The following is a 15475-nucleotide window of genomic DNA, read 5'->3' on the forward strand; positions in this document are numbered from 1 at the left end:
GCACATTTTCATCAAACAAATATGAATTTAACACTACTTTATAGGTGATGGGTTTTTATTTGTACTGTTCTATTCCCATTTATTCGATCGCGTTAATTTTATTATTTTTACTTCCTCTGTGCTCATGTTCTTTTTACTTTGTTTTTTTTTCTTTTTGTAAAGTGTGTAACATTAAGAAAAGTGCTCTATGAATAAAGTTTATTATAACGTTTTTTTTTTTTTAACTTTATCCTTTCTGTAGGGTGATAATTTCACATAACCTATATTAGTACGAGTAAGATTAAAATAAGCACGTCTAATACATCATTTCAAAAATAATAACTTTTGTGATTTTATTTTGAACTTAAAAATCGTTTTCCTTTCCGGTTTATCCATGGTGGTCTTGACACAGCTGCTATTGCGTACGGCTGATGCGGATCCACATCGACCAAGAGGTATGATTGACACTTTTTACCTCCAACCAGAAATTACAATATGTAGTAGGACGCCTCCTCCTCTTTGGAGTGACTGAAAAACAAGGCAAGGTGGGGAAAGTGTCTGTTTTTGTTCAAGTCAATTAGAGCTCACAGTTGATTTTATTTCCCTCATACATAAACAGCAGCATTAATTAGACCTAAAATTTAAATTGGAGCCAAGAGAAAATGTTCATAAACCTGTGGGTGTTGTCTTTTGTATTATCCAGCTGTGTTCAACAATTTCCCATTCAGGTCTGGGTGTGTAAGGTTTTGTTCCAGCTAAAATCAACAGCAGGTGATTTCCTTTTTTGCCTGAAGGGCTGCTCATAAGTGAAATCACCTGCTGGGGGATTAAAAGATGCATATACACTTTGCCTTCCATGCAACATGAATAATAGCAGAGTAAAGTCCCACTATAAACCGAAATTCTCCTGGCAGTTTTTTCATTTTTCAGTCAAAGTTGAGGTGCTCACTACCTTCACAGGAAGTTTACCAAGCAACTGAACCTGGAAAACATCAGCAAAATTGAAACACTGAGAGGGAACTTTGGGTGCAAGGACAAAAAACAACCCTCACCCAGATTAAAATATATGATACTTGTTGATACTTTACAAGAGCTGCTTAGTAATGTATTTATGAATCACGGCGGTGACCTTTGACCTCCATTCACTTAACATTCCTCCAGTTTTGCAGGTGTTAATTCTGATCAGCCTATAAGAAGATACTTAGGAGCAAAGGAATACTGAAATCACCGTCAGTCACATACACTAATATAAGGATGATTTGTTTTATATATTACATTTATTTGAAAGATACTTTGTCCAAACACTAATGGTCAGCCCCCTGTGCCGCCTAAGACTGTCCATTGACTTCTAGCATATCAAAGTACAGCTGCACCAACAATCAACTGATCTGTCATGTCCTTTTTTAAACTGTTCTGTCTGTAAAATTTCAGAAAATAGTGAAACATGTCCATCACAGAAGGTGATGTCTTCAGATGTGTTGTTCTGTCTGACCAACTGTCCAAATATATTAAATTTACAGTAGCTGGAGAATCTGCTTGTCGTTTTACGTGACAAAGAACTAAGTGCTTTTAAAAATTGTTGCTGACAAATTTTTTGTTGTTCGCCTCAGTAAACTGGCTAATTGTCTATATCAGACTAATCAGCCTTTTTAACACAGTGTGGTCTTTTCAAAATGTGAAATTTAGGAGGGAAATTTTATTGACATGAATCGTGGGTGATGCTACACATTGCGATCTTGTTCTATGGTGTCTAACACATATAATATCATATCTGCAAACCTGTTCAAATACTACTGACGTCTTTATCATTTGATAGTAATTTTCCACAAAAGTACATCTCAACTGTTTGGTAGTGGCTCGTAATTTTTAAAAGAAAAATGTGTGTGTGGTCAATCAAAAAAAAAAAAAAAAAACAATAATAAAGAAACTTGCTCTGTTGTTTTTTTTCTGGATGGGACCATTAATGGGTTATATTTGATATAATTTATAGTGAGAAGTTTATTGAAAACATTAGTGCATGATGTGTTGATTTGAAGCCTTTTATGCTTTGAGGTATTAGTTCACAAATTTCTCTTGCTCACACACACACACACACACACACACACACACACACACACACACACACACACCTAGGATAATGACATGGTATAGATATCATAGACGTAACAGTATCAATTCCTGACAGGTGAAATCTTTACATCTAAATGCCCGGCATGCATGGTGCTTTTGAAAACACTTCATGCCCTGTTGGCTTTGTCCTCCGGTTCACTTATTCATGGCAGCTCAACATAATAAATGCAGCTTTGCATGTAATCAGAATATCACAACAATGAGCGTGGCCTAGTTAGCCTGATGAAGAGAGGGTGGGTGAAAGAAGTCACCCTAATCCTCAAACTGCTGTCTGCACTGTTTGGTTTTCAACTCACTCTCACCCTACTTCTCCATAACCAGGAGTCAGGATCACTCAGCCCTCAACGTGCAACCTCTTCCTTGGGGCCATTTTGGACTGGTAACCATGGAGATGTGGGTCATGCAGTGATGGCAGAGAGACGGGAGACTTGTGGCTGGTGGTGGAGTCAGAGCACTGCAGGCTGCTGGAGAAAGCAGCAGCAGCACAGGACCATAAACTCTCATTATATCTGGGTCACTGGGATGCTCCAGCTGCAACAAGCAGACAAGACGCTATTATGCAAGAGGAGGGATGAGGGAAGTTGTGGGCACAGGGGCTTATAGTTAGAGGGGACGTCTGTTTACTGAGCAGGGCATATGTCAGGAGGGTGCGTGATGATATAACATGAGACCAGCTGAGCTCTGCTTTGCCAGCTCAGCTGTCCAAAACATGCTGTTGTTTTGGTGCTGGCATATATTAGGTTTTAAGCTATGTTGTAGGCTATTTTATTGTAAATTATTGTATATAGATACAATTACAAAAAAAAGATAATTTTATTGGACTTGTAGATGGCATTTACTGCACTTAGAAATGGAAGAATTGCCAAAATATTTGCCAGTGCAAAGTAAATAGCCTACTGAAGCTATATAAGCTGATGATCGTCATCTAGGCTACATGTAAAAAGAAATGCTGGCCATGTTTGTAGTTTTTTAAAAACACATCTCCAAACATATTGTTTACCTCAGTATAAGGAAAGTAAATATTTCTGGAGTGAGATTTCTGGGATATTGAAGTAAACTAAATCTACTAGACATTAAAGCTCTATTAAATCTCAGTCATGATTTTAGTGGTGGGGGGGATCAACTTTCGACATTGTAACGTGCATTTAAATCAAGTTGTTGGGCATGTTGTTGTGTCTCTGCCATTGTCCATGGCCCTCCACTCCATGACCCCCCCACTCGTTGGATTTCGGACTTGTGATTGGTGGAGACGGGCTGGCTGTGTCGTCATAGCCCCATTGCCCATTCATCAGTGGACTTGGGCGTTGTACTCCGCATCTCATTTGCAGCGGGGCCAATTTCTCCATTTACAAACTCTGCTCTCGAGAAAAAATTGAAAGAATTCGCGTCTCTTTCGCATCTTCGCCACAATTTTTTTCCCTTGCAAGTTCTCACACGTCCCTTTGCGGTCACTTCGGTTTCGGGCTGATTCCTCGGCTTCGCTTGGAGAAGGAGGTGTCAGCGGCGTTTGACTTGATTTTTTTGGGGAGGAAGCTTGCGGTCTTTGTTCATTCATTTGAATCGGTTGGGTTCCTTTGTTGGACCAAAAGCATGGGAGCACAAATCTCCAAAACCGCTGGAAAAGAGGAAGCTGCGGTAGAAAAGCCAGCAGAAGGTGCAGCTGTTGCAGCCAAGTCAAACGGACAGGTAAATTTACGTTTGAATCATTGAAATCTTAATTGCCCACGCGGAATTTAGTCTCAATTTACCGATGTGTTGAGTCAATGGCGTGCTCCATGTTCCCTGTAGCGCATCCCCACGCTCACCGGCATCAGGGAAAGTGGCCACATGTATCCATTTTCACTGGCGACTGCTTTGTTTCAGTTTTATGTTTTATCCAACGCCACGTTATTTCAAACTCAGTTTTTTTCTACACAATTAAAATGCTTTGAATTTTTACATGTATATATTTTTTAATTTATCTTTTGAATATGTAGGAGATATGATGAATCTTTATGACAGAATGATTGAAAAAGCTTTTTTTTTTTTTTTCAATTTATTGCAAACATTTCACAGCTGCTTTGGGGCTTCAGCTCCTTGCACAATGGGGCTGTTTTAATTCATTTGGTTGAAATGTGTGCAGCGGGGGTCTGTGGTCGCTCTCACTGTGGCATGGCCATTTTAAAAACCGATACCACGCCTTTGTTGCCAGGTTCAAGAAAGAAACCACGTTTTTACACACACACACAAACCACAAAATGAATTGCTTATAATAAACATAAAGATGGGGATGAAAGAAGTATTACTAACTTAAAATTGCACATTTTGGTTTACTACATTAGCAATAAAATAAGGGGGAAAAAATATCCCAAAATTCCTATGTTGTTTCGACCGTCTTCACATTGAACGCCACCTGCTGGATCCCGACGGTACTGCGGTCTAACCGAGTAGCCTACTGCTGAAAGCCACAGATCTGTCGTCACTCTCCTGGTAACAGATGTGGCTGCAGTTTTAGGGCTATTTTCCTATTGGTTACTGCTAGTCAGTGCATTTGATTAAATATGAGCACACCATATTTGGCTGGTGGCAGCCTTGCATCCACATGTTCATATATATAGACTAGTGTTTGGCCTTACATGCAAGATTACAAGCAATGAACACTCAACTAATTTTTGCTTAAATGGCTTGGTGATGTGCTTGTTCAGGAATGAAATTTGCATTGTTTCCTTCCAGGAGAATGGCCATGCCAAGACCAACGGGGATGCCTCTCCGGCTGCAGAGGAGGCCAACAAGGCTGATGTTCAAGCCAACGGCAGCACTCCTACCGAGGAGGTGCCAAAAGAAGAAGGCGAGAAAGTAGAGGGTGCTGAGGCCAATGGAGAGAAGGAGCCTGCAGCCACAAATGGAGAAGCCTCTGCCAAGCCGGAGGAAGGCACTCCATCCACCAGCGAGGATGGCAAGCAGAAGAAAAAGCGTTTCTCCTTCAAGAAACCCTCCTTCAAGCTCAGCGGTTTCTCTTTCAAGAAGACCAAGAAGGAATCTGAGGAGGCAGTGGAGGAAGGAGCAGGAGCAGAGTCAGCCGAAGGAGAGAAGGCGGAATCCGAGGAGGCAGCTACTGAGGAGACCAAGCCGGCTGAGGCTGGTGAGGAGGGAGCCAAGGAAGCTGCAGCCGAGGAGCCAAAAGCTGAGGAGGAGGTGAAGGCAGAGGAAACAGCGGCAGCAGCAGCAGCAGGAGAAGAGGAGAAACCAGCTGACGCTTCACCCACTGAACCAGAAACTGCAGCCAGTCCAGAGGCCACGGCCGCCGCCGCCGCCGAGTAATCCTGCTGAACGAGACGCCGGAATGAAGGAGACGATGGAGCCCGTCTGAAGGAATGCGAGGACTTGTCTAAAACCAGGGATTTTTTTGTTAATTTTTTTTGTTGGTGTTTGTTTACTATTCTGCAACCATCTCATCCATAATGACTGCAGTGTCCGTGGCAGTGATGGACAGGAGGTGTACTGGCGAGTGTGCTGCTTCCTCACTGCTCATTGGTGCTTGCATTTGTGACGTGGGTGAGTGTGAAAGTGCGAATGTGAGTGTGAATGTTTTTCTACATGAAACCATGACTGTGTTGACACGTTGCTGAATTTGACATATTTAATCAAAGTATTTGGTGCTGGGCAATTGGATGTAGCAGCTAAAGCTGTGTCTGCAAGATTTGACACATTGTGATATTTAAAGGGAAAGTCCTAAACCAAGTCTTAAATGTTGTCTTTGCAGTGCACAGTTGTTTACAACTCTTTAAGCTCAACGCTCCTGTGGACACGACCATTCCTGAATGAATAGATTTAGTTAACTGTCAAAACAATAGATACTCATCACTTTCCATTAGATTCCACCATTTCAAAACTCTGTAGTAATGCACGTTGTATAGACTTTGATATTACTGGTTTTATGACTGAGATGTACCTAAATGACTGAAGTTTTTAACAGATTACCCATTGTAAATGAAGTTTTCTTGTTTTTCACCATTTGTAAGATTGAATAAAATTGGGAGATGTTTTAAGCAAATTTTGCATCAAGCTGTGATGACTTACAACACCACTGAAAATCTAGAAAGCACACAAATGAGGGGTTAGGGACGCAGTCTTCCAAAGCATCTTTTTTATAATGAGGCTTCACCTCATTCAATATGGAACGTAACATTGCCTACAAAGTGGTATTCAGGTGTTCAGTCTATTCTCTATGAGCACTGAAGAAAATAAAGGAATATAGTATGAATTAGCACCTGAGCTCATTTATTTAGTGTTTAGCAAATATCAAACGTTCCTCAGATCAATTTCTGTGGCTGAGATCAGCCACTAGACAAATGAATGCACCCATGGATTCTTTGCTTTACAGCGCCCCCATGTGGTGCATTAATGGAAAAACACTGGATGCATAGCTGAGCAGTTTTTAAAACCTGTATTTGGTTTTATTTGGAGTCTAAACTTTTAAAATTAACTTCTAACACTTGGAAAAAAATATTGGTATGAATTGGGGTTGAATTTCTTTATAATTATGTAATTACATTAATTAAATTGACTAAAAGATGATAAAAATACTGCAAAGTGTCTATATAGAACAGGTGTTTAATATGTAGTGCAAAAATTACCCTTTCAGTTGCATCTTTATTGGTTAAATTTAAGCAAAGGTAACAAAATAGGTCTGAAACTACCCATTTTAGTTCTTCTTCAGCACATCCTAAAATGTATGTGATCATCACAAGCACTAGTTGCTGTGAGACAAAGTGGGAAGTGTTTGCTCCCCTGCAGTATTTTTAGGAAATGACTCGGGGAGTAACCACAACATAATCATGTGAAGAGATTTGGGGTTTTAGTTGTATTTTGCACCATAAATGATAGTGTTTCAAACAAACATTTTTACGCCAGCTAGAGTTTTAGTATCTGCAGCCTAAGCAACCCTAAGTGATACTTTTGCTCACCCTCAACATGTTGGGATTCCTTCTACGAAATCCAAAAACCCATAAAAACACCAGGTCCTTTTTTTAAGAGTAGACAACATTGCAGCAAACTGGGGTGTTTTTAGCCGCCCACATATGTGCCCATGCTCATTTCAACCCATCTATTTCCTTTGCACCCAGTTTAACCCTGTGTACTGCAGCTTCAGCCACCACAAGAAGGGTGTGTTTTACACATAATATTTCTATTCCTGCTTCCTGGTCTACACACCCATCCTGGTCACGTTGTTGAGGGATTCGCTTCCCATTCTGGCCCCCAGTGTGGCTCAAATGCAGCTCACAGCCATGACGTATCCCACCATGCCACACACTCTCTATCCTCCTCAGTCCCTTCCTTGGTTCCTTTGTTTACTTCTTTTTGGGCACATGGATACACGAGAGAGCAGATGCATACAAAAAATACAGAAAAGTGAGCCTTCTAAAAAACAAACATAGATCAGAGTGAAATATCCCTTTAAGTGCAGCAGATAATTTTGGAGTGTGGCTTGTGGAGTTGACCAGAGGCAGCTCTCCATCTGTGTTCCTGTCTATCCAACCTCATGCACCAACCACAGACTGTCTCCAAATGGCAGTACCCCTCAGATGGCGGTCCCCGGTGGTTTCCTTCCACCAGCTTCCTCTCTGTTTTGTCCCTTGGGCCCCTCACCTAACCACCGTCTCACTCTCTCCCAGGGAAGATCAAACAGCTGCTGCCCAGCCAGAGGACCATCTCTGTCCCCTCATCCTACACGCTAACTATTTTCAGCACACCCATATTCAGACTTGCACGGTAGAGTAGCTTTTGTAAACTTTGGCTCCCAAGCAGACGACCAGTAGCCATCATGTGGAGAAAAGATTCATATTTAATCATCTTCATCCATCTCAGCATTTAAGGACTAATGGTGTGAAATAACCAAGTACATTTAATCAACTACTTTAATTAAGTCTGAACGCTCATTTCATTGTATATGGTAATTTGGTGGTAGTTTGTAAGGGAATTTAAACCATTAAAGTACAGTAACAATTACGGTTGATATTGTAATATGAGCTAATATTGTGTCTTGTTATTTTCAGAGCTTTATCTTCTAAGTTTATACTGTGTTCACATGATGCAGATTTCTAATAAAGACATTAAATCAAATTAAAATGAACACAAATTAAGGATTATATAATAGGAGTATGGGCGGCCCAGCGGTAATTAATTTGCTCCGGTTCGCCCTAAAAGGTCATTGTGTTTCCATTCTGTGCTACTTTACATCTACTTCACATTTCTGATGGAAATATTGTATGATGAACTTCTGAAATGTGGTGCCTTGTTACAGAAAAAAATCCAACATGCTGAACAATAAAATGCTTTAGAAATTCAATAATTTTATATGTAATATATTGATGACCTGATCATTCTGCATGTATGACTTATTTTACTTTTGATATTTAAGTTTTAATGCTCGTAATTGTTACATCAGCATATTCAACTTTTACTTCAGTAAAAGGGAGCTAAGTTCTTCCACAGCTGACATGGACTCATGAGCTATATTATATACGTTAAATTATTCTTACACTATATTATTCTTATCAACTTATCAAAGAGAAATACTATGGCCTACCCATGTGGCTGTCTGCAGCTAGCATGTCAGCATCCATTCTTAATCATTTATGATTATCTCATTTATTTACCTTTCATCTTTTTTCAGCAACCAAATGTTTTTTAAATTGTAACATTTTACTCTGGAGATCATAAGATTTCCTTTTTCTTTCAGTGTACAGGAAAGCTAGCAGATAGGTTTCAAGGTAATGTGTTGAAGTGCTCTTGAAGAGGAAATACCTCCCAGCCCAAGGAGGCGCTGGTCTGTATTTGACCCTTAACCCTAATGCATTAGGAGGCAGGTACAAAATACTTTTCTTTTTTTTTTTCTAATAACCACAGTCAAAACAGATTAAAATTGATCTTCTTTTTTGATAGAAACTTGAGTGCATAAATGAATAATCACATTTTTGTATTATTTAATATGTTCCTCTAAGTAATTTGTCTTTAGAAAAAATAGTTCATTGTTAATATTCATTTGGTTCCCATTGAAAAAGTGCTCCTGAGACAAAACATTTTTTTAAGACATCTTTTATTTTGGTCATTATGCTTTACATGACATAATGCATGTTCAGGGATATAACAATGTTGCAGGTAAACAGTTGGTGTTTGTATGACAGTATTCTGGTGACTTATTTCATTATAACAGTCAATTTGACCATTACCATTTCACAATATTCAAGTCACATACAAGGACAACAGTTACAACATGTTGCACAGAAAGTATTTGTGTACTTTTAATAAGGTTATTGGTCACCCAAACAAAGACAAGGTTGTACAAAAACAAACAAAAAACCCCCCCCAAAAAAAAAAAAACGGACAAACACTAAATTAAGACTTGCCAGTTGAAGTCAGTATAAAAGGAACAGAGTGGAAAAGAAAAAGTCAGGACACAACACAGTTATAACACCTCAATTTCACATGCTGTCTCCATTACAAAAGCTAACTGGTAACTTTGTGGATTGCTTCCCCCATCCCTGATCACCTGTTTTCATAAATTAGTTTTCCTTCTTCTAAGCACCTATTTCTTGTAGTTTTCAAGTCGAGATGCTACTATTCCTCAAAGAAGGGTGAACTGCCTGTCTGTTTGGCTGAGGAAAAATGAACAGGGAGTTTACTTTAGTTTGAGAAATAGATTGCAAATTTAGTTGGTTGGCTTTTGGGAGCTACTGTATCAACGTATCACGTTGAAGCAATGAGGAACCCAGAGAAAGAGCAGTGGACATTCTCGGCAGCAAAGACGCCATTGGCCTCATCATCGGGGATCTGGACGTAGACTGTGTCCTGCTCATCGAGCAAGAGGACAGCGCTACCAGACATCTGGTCCAGGAAGCCCTTGTTGTACTCATCATAAGTGAACATGACAGGCTGGCCATTCTTGTACAGAGCAACTAGGGCATGAGCTCCATTAACATGGATGCTGTAGGCAAAATAGTAAACTCCGGGAATCTGGCAAGTGAAAATGCCGCTCTCAGGGTCATAGTGATTCTCAGCATTGTACACAATCTGGTCAAACTTAATGGGGGTGCCAGCAGCGGGGTAAGGGGTAGCCAGAGATGCAGTGAAAGCAGACATGGGGGCCTTGACCATAACCTCACCAAATCCCTTGCCCTTCTCAAACATAACCTCACCAGGAGGACCTGGGGGACCAGGAGGGCCAGCTGGGCCAGTTTCTCCATCAGCACCAGGCTCACCGGGCGCACCAGGGGCACCCTGAGGTCCTTGGACACCCTTAGCAGCTAAACCAGCAGGGCCAGGAGAGCCAGGCAGACCTGGGTGTCCCTTAAGGCCAGGAGCACCAGCAGGACCTTGAGGCCCGGAAGGTCCTCTGGCACCTGGAGCACCATCAGAACCAGAGGCACCTGGCTCACCTGCACGGCCGGGAAGACCTTTGGGTCCAGCAGGGCCTGGGATACCTGGGGCACCTGGGGTACCTGGAGCACCTCCATCTCCTTTGTCACCTGAGGCTCCAGTGGCTCCTCTGGGTCCAGGAGGACCAGCTGCGCCTGGGTAACCCTGCTTTCCTTGGAAACCCTGTGGTCCCTGATCTCCCTTGTTTCCCTTAGGTCCCTGAGCTCCAGTTGCACCTGTGTCACCTTTGGGGCCAACGGCACCAGGTTCACCTTGGAAACCTCTTGCACCCTGAGGTCCAGCAGGACCAGTGGGGCCAGTAGCACCAGTAGCACCAGTATAACCTGTTGGACCTTGCTCACCCTTTGGACCTGTGGCTCCAGTGCTACCTGTAGCTCCCCTCTCTCCCTTCTCTCCATTTACACCTGGCTTTCCATATCCGGGGACTCCAGGAGCACCAGGGCCCCCAGCAGATCCCTGGTGGCCTTTAGGGCCAACTGGGCCAGGCAGACCGGGGGCACCATTCTCACCTGGTTTACCTGGCAGACCTACACCTGGGGCACCAGTGTGTCCCTTAGCTCCCTGTGGTCCCATGGGACCAGGGGCACCATCCCTACCTGGGCTACCTGGCTTTCCTGACTCTCCTGGTGCACCCTGTTTTCCTGGCTTTCCAACTCCAGATGCACCTGGTTCTCCTGGTGGGCCCATTGGTCCTTCAGGTCCTGTCTCACCCTGAGCTCCAGGAATTCCCACTCCTCTATCACCCTTAGCACCTGGAAGTCCGGGTACACCTGGGTGTCCTTTCAGACCAGGCTCTCCTCTAGGTCCCATTGCTCCAGGAAGACCTGAAGGTCCGGGCTTGCCAGTTGCAGAGAGGCCAGCAGGTCCAGGGCTTCCAGAAGATCCTGGGGCTCCCCTAGGTCCCTGAGGGCCAGGGGCTCCTGTGTCTCCCTTCTCACCAGGTGCTCCATGGCTGCCAGGTTTGCCTGGTCCACCTGGGGATCCAGGTTTGCCAGCAATGGAGCGGCCAGGAGATCCAGGAGATCCAGGAGGTCCTTGGGGTCCAGGCAGACCTTCGGCACTCTCACCTGGGGGGCCAGGGGGGCCAGCAGGTCCCTCAGGGCCGGGCTCACCTGGAGGTCCAGGCTCACCTGCTGTGAAGAGTGAAAGAGAGTGCATCATCAGTACTACAAAAAACAAACAAACAATCAACAACAACAAAACTCCACAGAACTAACAGGTGAAAATGTACACACAGTGGAGGCACTCATTAATTGTGTGTTGCATGATATTGCCATTATGCATGATATTGCCACTGTAGCTTGCAATGCACTGGTATGATGTAGTACTTAAATTGAAATTACTTGTTAGAGTTACTAGGGAGAGAGAGACAGGATCAACTATAATGTGCTTTTTGAAACCTCTTGTTTAGTTTGCTATGACTTTATAATGAAAATGTGAACCTGTATTCTGAGCATCATATTCATACAATGAGATCTTAGGATACAGACTCTAGTACCTCTAATTACCGCTCAGAAAAATATAAGAACAAGACCAGCTCTCAGCTCTGAGTTTATGTGAGTATGAGTGAGGTTTGGCAGTGTCCTGTTAACTGACAACAAGGTTGTTCAACAATCAATTGTGAAATTAATTTAGAGAAAAAAAAAAAAAAAAATCTTATTCAATGCTCTTGTGTTTTGCACCATAAAGTAAAAAATGGTGGACATAATATAGAATAATTTACTGATTGGTAATAACAGATTCAATGGTATCTGATTTCTAATTAGAGGTGGGGCGAGTTTTAGTCCCATGAACCAATCTTGTACTTTTGAGGTATGATATGAGGTATACATGGAGCTGATTCAATGGTGAACCTTTATTACATCCTTCTTCTAATCTTAAACTTGCGAGTTCTCCAGATGAAATGTAGAAATGTGTCTCTGCTTTCTTTTCATATACTTACATTATACATTTATTTTAATATTTAGGCATTTATTTAAAAATCTATAAATAAAAGAAAAGGATTTTATGTGTGCCGGTCACAGACCTTTAAGAGATCTTGTGTCTTGTTTGTGAAACAGCAGGTCAAAATGAGAGGGAGTCTTTTTTATTTGCCGCCTTAATGTGGTAACATGTGTTTGAGTGTAAAAGGCTCACTCTTTGGCCTGGTTTGGATAAAGCCAAACAGATGTTTCTACTTCTGTGTTCAGCAGGCACACCCAATCAAACCACACTGCTGGGTGACTGGACTGTAATTGTCAGTGTCAAACTAAAAATAATTCACTAACAGCTACTTTCTCAAATAAAAATAGCAATATGCTGCTTCACATAAGAGCAACACTTCGTATTTTGTAATGCATGTAAGCCACACCATAATTAACATTTTTAAAATGTAGTAAATCAATGTTTGCAGAACTCTAATATGGATATTTTTCTTGTTTTGCATAAAAAAACAAAGTTCATTTATGTTAAAAAAAATAAGTGAAATGTGCCTTGACTAGCATGAGTGTCTGAAAGCAAAAGATGTGGCAACATTTACAGCTAAAATGACTGAAAGGAGAAAAAAGATTTAATGAACAAAATGCACTGAATAGAAGAGTAGTCTTAAACATTATGCTTCTCAAAATATTCAGTTTTGACCATCTTAACCCTAACACTACAAAAATTAAGAAATGTGACTGACACATGAATATTTCAGTTTTCAAAAAGAAAAAAGTATTTACATGGTGCCTATTGCTTTAACCATCATGATTATAAAATGAAAAAAATGTAAAAATCATTTCAGTAAAAATGTTGCTAATGTGATTGCCTGAGGACTGAGGAGTCCCAGCAGAAGAAAACTGAAAAGCTCTTCACTGAGTAAATAAGTGTTATTCAAAGCCCAGATCTAAATGGACTGTGTGATTGGAGAAGCATGCACACTGTTGCAGCCAATCAGAGCACAGGATGGTTTCAGAGCAAGGTGGAGTTGAGTTTTCAAAGTAAAGTGCAGCTGGCTGTGGCTAGCATGTGTCTTACTACTTCTCCTGCCCATATTGGCCACAACAAAGATGCTTATTCCCTTGGTGGAGATTCAAAGGTAAGGCAAGACTGTCATGAAATGTTTAGTCTTTTAGAGAGGAAAATCTGACTTTAGAGATGTGTTTGTGAAGAAATAAGAAGCAGAAAATGCTAGCATTGTCAAAAAGAGACTGTATAGAGGAGGAGGTTGTGATTTCTTACCTTGGCTCTTCACAGAGTAGGGCTGGTACTGAGGGGCGGCCTTCACCAACTTCTTCACCACATAACGCTCCCCATGGGCTGCTGCCATGGTCACCATGAGGAGGAGGATGCTTGCTACTCGCATGTCCATCTTGCAACGTCTAACCTGCAGGGGAAGCAAGGAGGCAGTCAGGACAACCAGTCTCCAAGTACACAGTGTCAGCAAGCTTTAGTTTAAGACTAGTTTAAAAACTGCCTCAGCTAAGTGCCTCAGTAAGTGTACATCTTTGCAGAAACTCAATAAGCAACAAATAAGATGGGATAAGCTAGAGTAACACAGTGTAAAGTTCAGTTTTTGATTCACTTAGAGCATCCTGGATCCTTCAGGACTGTCTGAATATCACCAAGGAAGCTCAAAGCAAGCCAAAATCTGCCTCCCTTCCCCAGCATGCAATAGGAACCACTTTAGGCCTAGACACAGCTAAGATGTTGACTACACTCCTCCAGAGATAGAGCTGTTCAGAGAGGAAGAGAAAACACACTTACCAGCATCCAAAGGAGGGAAAACCAATCTCTTCAGCACCAGTTAGCTCCTGGTGCTGCTGTATATCCTTAGGGTAGGAGCACAACTGAGGATATGCTGCCTCCCAGTACAATGATGTGAGTATTTATACCATATCTACCCCTCGCATCATTAAAAAAAAAAAAAAAAGGGCCCCCACCATGCAAGTACCTCCCTCCTCAGTGCTAGGCTGTAATTAGCAGACAGATCTGCCCAAAGTGGGCATGACACATCAGGGTGCCTCCATGTCTTGAATATCCAGACACATGATTATCACTTATTTCAGTCTTCTTCTGAACTAGGAAATAATCATCTTCAAAGCAAAAAAATGAAATAAATAAATGAATAGAACACAAGCAAGCTGTGTAAGAGGAATAAAGTGATGACAACTTTTCATTTTCAGCTTTGTTAACACTGATATTTACACTGCAACATTTAAACTTTTACAATATTTAAACTTTTTATGCTTTTTATGTTTATATTGATGGATGTTTATAAGACCCCCTGTATAAATATGAAAATGTCTGAAAATAGTCAAAGCACATCTATAAATAAACAAAACGACACCAGATTTGTAGTGGCACCTGTACTGCTTCACAAAGGTTGCATTGAGGATGTACAGTACCAGACTCTTAATTTACATCTTGTCCAGCCGGCTGGTGAAGGCACGCCTTTACCTTTCTTGACCGTCTGGACACCTCCATGTCTGCCATGATAAGGTAAACAAGGGAAGTGGTGGGGAAAGTTTGTCCAGAGCACCATGGATGAAAAGGTGCTGAAGATCTAAGATGTCTTAGTTTCCTCAGATTGAAACAAAATAATTACGTTTATTCCTAAAGTATAATGTCATAATTTAAGGGATTGACATATTTAGTTTTTCATATATTTAGTTGTGTACATTTCCTGGGTATTAATCGGTCAGCTTGTCATTTTGGACAAAGTGGCCTTGATTTTCAGTCTCTATTTCAGGATGAATACTTTTTCTTAAGTTAGTGTATTTTTGTAAATGTTTCACCCTCAAAACAGATAATAAAACTATATAAGGAGCCACTGGGAAAGACATTTGGGCTTGTTTCTAGGCAGCCTTGTGAATGCAGCCCAGTGTGACAGCCCTCCCGTGCACTCCTCATGTTTGGACACTAGAGGGCAGGTTTTACTATTGTACAGCACCTCTCCATGGAGCGAGTATGCTGCTGCTATGGAGAA

General features: G+C 41.5%; 2 protein-coding genes across 2 annotated transcripts; one reads left to right on the top strand and one right to left on the bottom strand.

Moving 5' to 3' along the window:
* The first annotated feature begins 3610 nt into the window (after positions 1-3610).
* LOC111225802 (myristoylated alanine-rich C-kinase substrate-like) lies at positions 3611-6122 on the top strand. The gene is made up of 2 exons (XM_022750832.1): positions 3611-3795; positions 4822-6122. The coding sequence occupies exons 1-2, from the start codon at positions 3700-3702 to the stop codon at positions 5407-5409; spliced, it is 684 nt and encodes a 227-aa protein (XP_022606553.1). The 5' UTR covers positions 3611-3699; the 3' UTR covers positions 5410-6122.
* Positions 6123-9192: 3070 nt separating this feature from the next.
* On the bottom strand, positions 9193-14304 carry LOC111225779 (collagen alpha-1(X) chain-like). The gene is made up of 3 exons (XM_022750808.1): positions 14254-14304; positions 13729-13873; positions 9193-11693 (listed from the first exon to the last, which is right to left on the bottom strand). The coding sequence occupies exons 1-3, from the start codon at positions 14257-14259 to the stop codon at positions 9838-9840; spliced, it is 2007 nt and encodes a 668-aa protein (XP_022606529.1). The 5' UTR covers positions 14260-14304; the 3' UTR covers positions 9193-9837.
* Between the last annotated feature and the right edge of the window lie 1171 nt (positions 14305-15475).

The sequence above is a fragment of the Seriola dumerili genome, unplaced genomic scaffold (assembly GCF_002260705.1).
Source record: "Seriola dumerili isolate Sdu_G_001 unplaced genomic scaffold, Sdu_1.0 BDQW01000149.1, whole genome shotgun sequence".
Lineage (NCBI taxonomy): Eukaryota > Metazoa > Chordata > Actinopteri > Carangiformes > Carangidae > Seriola > Seriola dumerili.

What these genes read in the sequence shown, in the direction of transcription:
- LOC111225802 (XM_022750832.1), top strand. Translation starts at nt 3,700, where the DNA reads ATGGGAGCACAAATCTCCAAAACCGCTGGAAAAGAGGAAGCTGCGGTA. An exon ending in CAGCCAAGTCAAACGGACAG is followed by an intron (nt 3,796 to 4,821) that starts GTAAATTTACGT and finishes GTTTCCTTCCAG; the next exon opens with GAGAATGGCCATGCCAAGAC.
- LOC111225779 (XM_022750808.1), bottom strand. An exon ending in CTACTCTGTGAAGAGCCAAG is followed by an intron (nt 11,694 to 13,728) that starts GTAAGAAATCAC and finishes TGTTTTTTGTAG; the next exon opens with TACTGATGATGCACTCTCTT.